The sequence below is a fragment of the Arachis ipaensis genome, chromosome B01, assembly GCF_000816755.2.
Source record: "Arachis ipaensis cultivar K30076 chromosome B01, Araip1.1, whole genome shotgun sequence".
NCBI lineage: Eukaryota > Viridiplantae > Streptophyta > Magnoliopsida > Fabales > Fabaceae > Arachis > Arachis ipaensis.
In genome coordinates, this window is record NC_029785.2 from 7,975,735 (window position 1) to 7,980,599 (window position 4,865).

Below are 4,865 nucleotides of genomic sequence, written 5' to 3' on the forward strand. Positions count from 1 at the left end.
TGAAGGATTCAATTTTAACCCCTAAAAATTTCAAATAAAACCTAGAAGTTCCAATTTCCCCAAATCGAAGAGTGTCTCCAAGAGGTGAGAAGAATGTTGCGAAGCAGCAGCCAAAGCTCAGGTAGCTCTGGTAGAGCTCGTTCGCATGGTGGCTGGATGAAGAACACACACGGTGACAGAGGTGGGAAGGTTCCGCATTGGTGCGGTTGTGGGTTGCGTCTTATTCTTCGGTGGTCTGGGATGGATTCCAATCCAGAAAGACCATTCTATGGATGCTCTAACTATAATGTGAGTTGGTTGAATTATTGCAAGTTGATTGTGTGTCTTATTTCTCAAATGCTTGTTGATTTTGTAGCTGTTCTTCCTCTCAATTTTTTTTTTGGATTTTTTGTGTTGTAGACTACCGATAAGAGATGGTATGGCTTTTTTAAATGGGCAGATATTGAAGAAGAAGAAGCCACAGTTGGCAGAAATGAAAGTTCAGTTAGTGAAGACCATTGAAAAATATCTCTGGGATGGAAAATTAGTACAGTTGAAGCTGAAATTAGAATATTAAAAATGTGGAATATTATGTTGTTTGTGTTTGTTATTATTTTTGGAATTGTGATTGTAGCTTGTGGATTAGGTGGGATGAAATATATTTAACTGTATATCAGTTATGTGAATGAAGCATTGTTATGTATTTAATGAGAAAATAGAAATGGAATTTTATGTTCTCTTTGCTAATGATATATCCTGTAAAAATTCTTTAAAACTGAGATTATATATGAAGCTGCTATGAGTCTGTATATGAAGACAAGATCAGGAGCTGGCTCTAATAACTATATATGTAGTATGCACTTCCATTAGTGAATAAATTTAAGTGTATAGTTCATTTGTGATAAAGATATAAATAGATGAGATGTTATGACAAAAGAAAATCTAATAGAACCTTGTGTGGTTCTTGCACTTGACAGAAGACCCAGAAATAAGTAATTTATTAAGTAATTCATCGTCATTAATCATTGTCAATATCACAGCATTAGCAATAGCAGTATCTGTATCATACCTTAGATACCCTAGATAACATAGTTTCAAATATCCTAAACCAAAACAGATTACTCTACATAACATAGTAACAAAATATCAAAAGAGCATAGTTTGATCAAATGCTCTCTACAAAATATGTTCTACACAACTTCCAGTCAACATTGCAAAGCGTTTTCTATTTTGTTGTTGGTGGTTTGAAGCCTGGGGTGGGGACGAATGTCATAAACTCTGCCAAGCGTGCAGCTGTCCCAGAACTTGCTCCTTGCATTGGGTCCACATTGAAAGTTGTTTTCCTCTTAGATTGCAACTTGTGAGGCCTTGTCACCTATTGTGGAGGTGGAGTTGGGTCTGATGGAGGGACCTAGTAAAATTGTGAACAGAAATAGTGACCAATACAACCCAATAAAAACCAATCAATATGTTATCAAATAGTATCAATCAGTTAGATCTACCCAACATTTACTCGTGTATTATAAACCAATATAAACCAGTTAACAGTTAATCAAATATTAGAAACCAAACACTACATGTTCCTGATTTTCCGGCTGTGAGTAAGTGGGTTGGGTGAGTACAATCTCTGAAGCATTTGCATCAGCAACAGCTTGACCTAGTGCTAATGGAGCATTTTCATTAATCTCAGCAGCTTGGGTGTTAGTAGTAGCAGCGTTTGCTGGATCTGTACCCTCTCCAGAGTTAGAACCTTTTTCTTTTGCAACAACAGCCGCTGCTGCATTAACAAGGGCACTAGCAAGGTCATCAGCTTTCCTATGAGCGCAACTCCTCTTTGTTTGCCCTCTCGTACCACAGTAAGTACATGTGAATTCTTTGTATTTCCTCTTCAACTTGGTTTCAGTTTTTGACTTCTTAACACTAGATGATTCTTCATCAGCATCCTTCTGTCTTTTTTGGGTTATTGGCCCTGGCTTTCGCTTCATTTTAGGTGCATAAGGCCTATTTTGTTCACTTCTCTCCTAAAGATCTTGTCCTGGTATTGGATTGAGAGAGTGCTTGTAGGTATCTCTATAAGCTTCCATGGTCAGCCAATGATGACAAAAATCCTCAGCATTTCGATTTATCTTGGAGATGGCTGCACATGCATGGACACACGGCATGCCTACAAGGACAGATGTTATGAAACAGTATCCAACAATCTATTTAAATAGAGACTAATCACCAGAGACATAAAACATAGTGAAACAAATAAGAACACTTAAATGAATACAAACCAGTCACTATCTAATCTAAACTATGTTTAATTAAATGAATACAAACCACTCACTATCTAATCTAAACTATGTTTAAGCAATTATTGGCTACCTCAGTACCTGTTATTTGCCAAAATCTACAGGTGCATATGCTCTTTCCCAAGTCAACAGCCATGTTGGTAGGCCAACCGTGGATCTCAAATCTTTGATACTCTTCGTCTCCACTCCAGATCGGTGTCCATTTTTGAGATTCTTTCCGAATTTTCTGCAATCTACTATGTTGGATTGGTGGGAGCTTACCAACATGGTGGGATAACTTGACCTTGTTTTTTGCAATGGACCGCATCGCAAACATCCGAACCTCCTCTAACAAGGTGATTATAGGCTTAGCTCTGTATTCCTTGATCCTCGAGTTAAAAACCTCGCAGGCATTGTTACAAATGTTATCAATTTTTTGATCGTGTCGGAAATATGCCCTAGTCCATGCTTCTTTAGGCCACTTATCCAAATATGCCCAAGCTCCCTCGTTGAGTCTCTTTAACCTATCCATCTTCTGATCAAAACCATGGCGAGTTGTTTCCCTAGCACACTCCCATAATAGTCCTCTGTACTCCTGCTCTTTCCATTGTTTGTTAAAATTCTTCCATAGATGCCAGACACATCGATGGTGTACATTGGGCATAAGCTCCTTTACTGCTGAAGCCAAACCCTGGACCAGCAACACATGAAAATTCAATTATTGTGCCTCAAACAGACCCCCAAAATATTTTAAGTGACCTCAAACAGACCCCCCAAAATACATTAAGTGACTTCAAACAGGCCCTCGCAACGAATACATTTACTAATCACAGTCCATTACAGCAAGTACGAAATGATTATGCAAATGCAAATAAATCTTACTAATCACAGTCCTCACAGCAAGTATGAATTGATTATGCAAATAAAATCTTACTAATCACAGTCCTCACAACAAGTGTGAATTGATTCCCCAAATACATTTACTCATTTACCTTTTGCATGTCTGACATAAAAGCCCATTTGTTAGCCATGTAGTCACCCAAGTCATCAAGTAGCATGTCCAAAAACCACCTCCAATTCTCTTTATTCTCAACATCAACAATTGCCCACGCAATTGGATATATATGGTTGTTGGCGTCGTGAGCCACTGCTGAGAGTATTTGTCCCCCAAACTGAGTCTTCAAGAAGGCTCCGTCGAGTCCGATCAGTGGGCAGCAGCCAGCCTTAAAACCCTTCTTACATCCATCCAGGCATACATACATTTTTTCAAATATAGGATCATCCCCTTGTAGATATGTACCAATATTTACTGTTGAACCAGGATTACTCTTAAGTAGAGTTTCTGCATAATCTCTAACCAAACCGTACTAGGCAGCTGCATCACCGTAAACAATATTTCTTGCTTCCATTAAAGCGCTGGTTAGTGATGATTTGTTTCGGTCCAGGTCACACCTTCTCCTGAAATATGATTTAGCCTCACTGTGCTTTAAGCTCGGATACCTCCTCAATTTCTTTACCAACTTGCCAGCAAGTCATCTCCTGTTGGCTGCCCTGTTTTTGCTCATCCTAGGACATATGTGTTCATTCTTAAATATTTTTATTTGCCAGCATGTCTCATCAGAATCCCTGGATGCATAAGCAACCCATGAACATCTAACCATATCCTCATCTTCTCCCATTGTCCACTTGCAAATAGCTCTGACTCTGTAGCTCTCATTCCTTCTAAATTTAATCCCCCTACCTTCTTGAATGGTGAATTCTCTCACAGCATCCATAAATTCATTCTTGTTACTGAACTTCATTCCAACTTGTAGCTTTAGTTCACCGAATCGGCCACCCTCGGAGAAGATTGGGTGCACATCATCAGCATCATCATCATCACTCCACTCCTCATCTGAGTTTAGGGGGGTTTTCAATTCTTCAGACTTCCAAGAGTCGTTTTCACCAGAATCATCGTGAATCGGATCATATGCATCATAAGATTTTTTATTGTTTTCTCTGTTACCCAGTACTTGCACCCAATCTACTTCTTCATCAGAGTTCTCCACAACCAGACCGTCATCTTCCTCTACTATTTTCTCATTGCCCTTCTTCCAGGCAGCACCTGGAGCATGCTTTAACTTAAATTCCCTCAACCTAGCTGTTGAGAGACCACCTTCAATATCTGATTCAGTAGAACTGTCTTGTGCTCCAGGCTTGTATAGGCTGTCTTCTGCAGATTTGTACGAATCATGTGAGTCACTGTCACTGCCATTGCTGTCATCGAGGCTTACATAGGTTTTTTTGCTGCCAGTATCTTGTTTTTGTCCCACTACTCTTCCTTTTAGTCTAGCAGAGGATCTTGTTGCAGTATGAATTGATTTGGATGAAGTGGATTTAGATTTATGGGCTGATTTGGGTGTTGGATTGGGATTGAATGCTGATTTGGGTGTTGGAGTGGGTTTGGGCCCAGACTTGGGTCTGGACTTAATTGTATTTGATGTGGGATTGGGTTTAGGTGCTGGTTTGGATGTGGACTTGGGCTTAGACCCTGGTTTGAGTATGGGCTTAGGTGTCTCCTTAGGTGCAGGTTTGGGCTTAGGTGTAGGCTGAGGTTTCTCCTTAGTTGCTGGC

General features: G+C 39.6%; 1 protein-coding gene across 1 annotated transcript; it reads right to left on the reverse strand.

Annotated features, from left to right (window-relative positions):
- Positions 2,001-3,514, reverse strand: LOC107645582. The gene is made up of 3 exons (XM_016349635.1): positions 3,245-3,514; positions 2,355-2,943; positions 2,001-2,143 (listed from the first exon to the last, which is right to left on the reverse strand). Exons 1-3 carry the CDS (start codon positions 3,512-3,514, stop codon positions 2,001-2,003), a joined length of 1,002 nt encoding a protein of 333 aa, XP_016205121.1.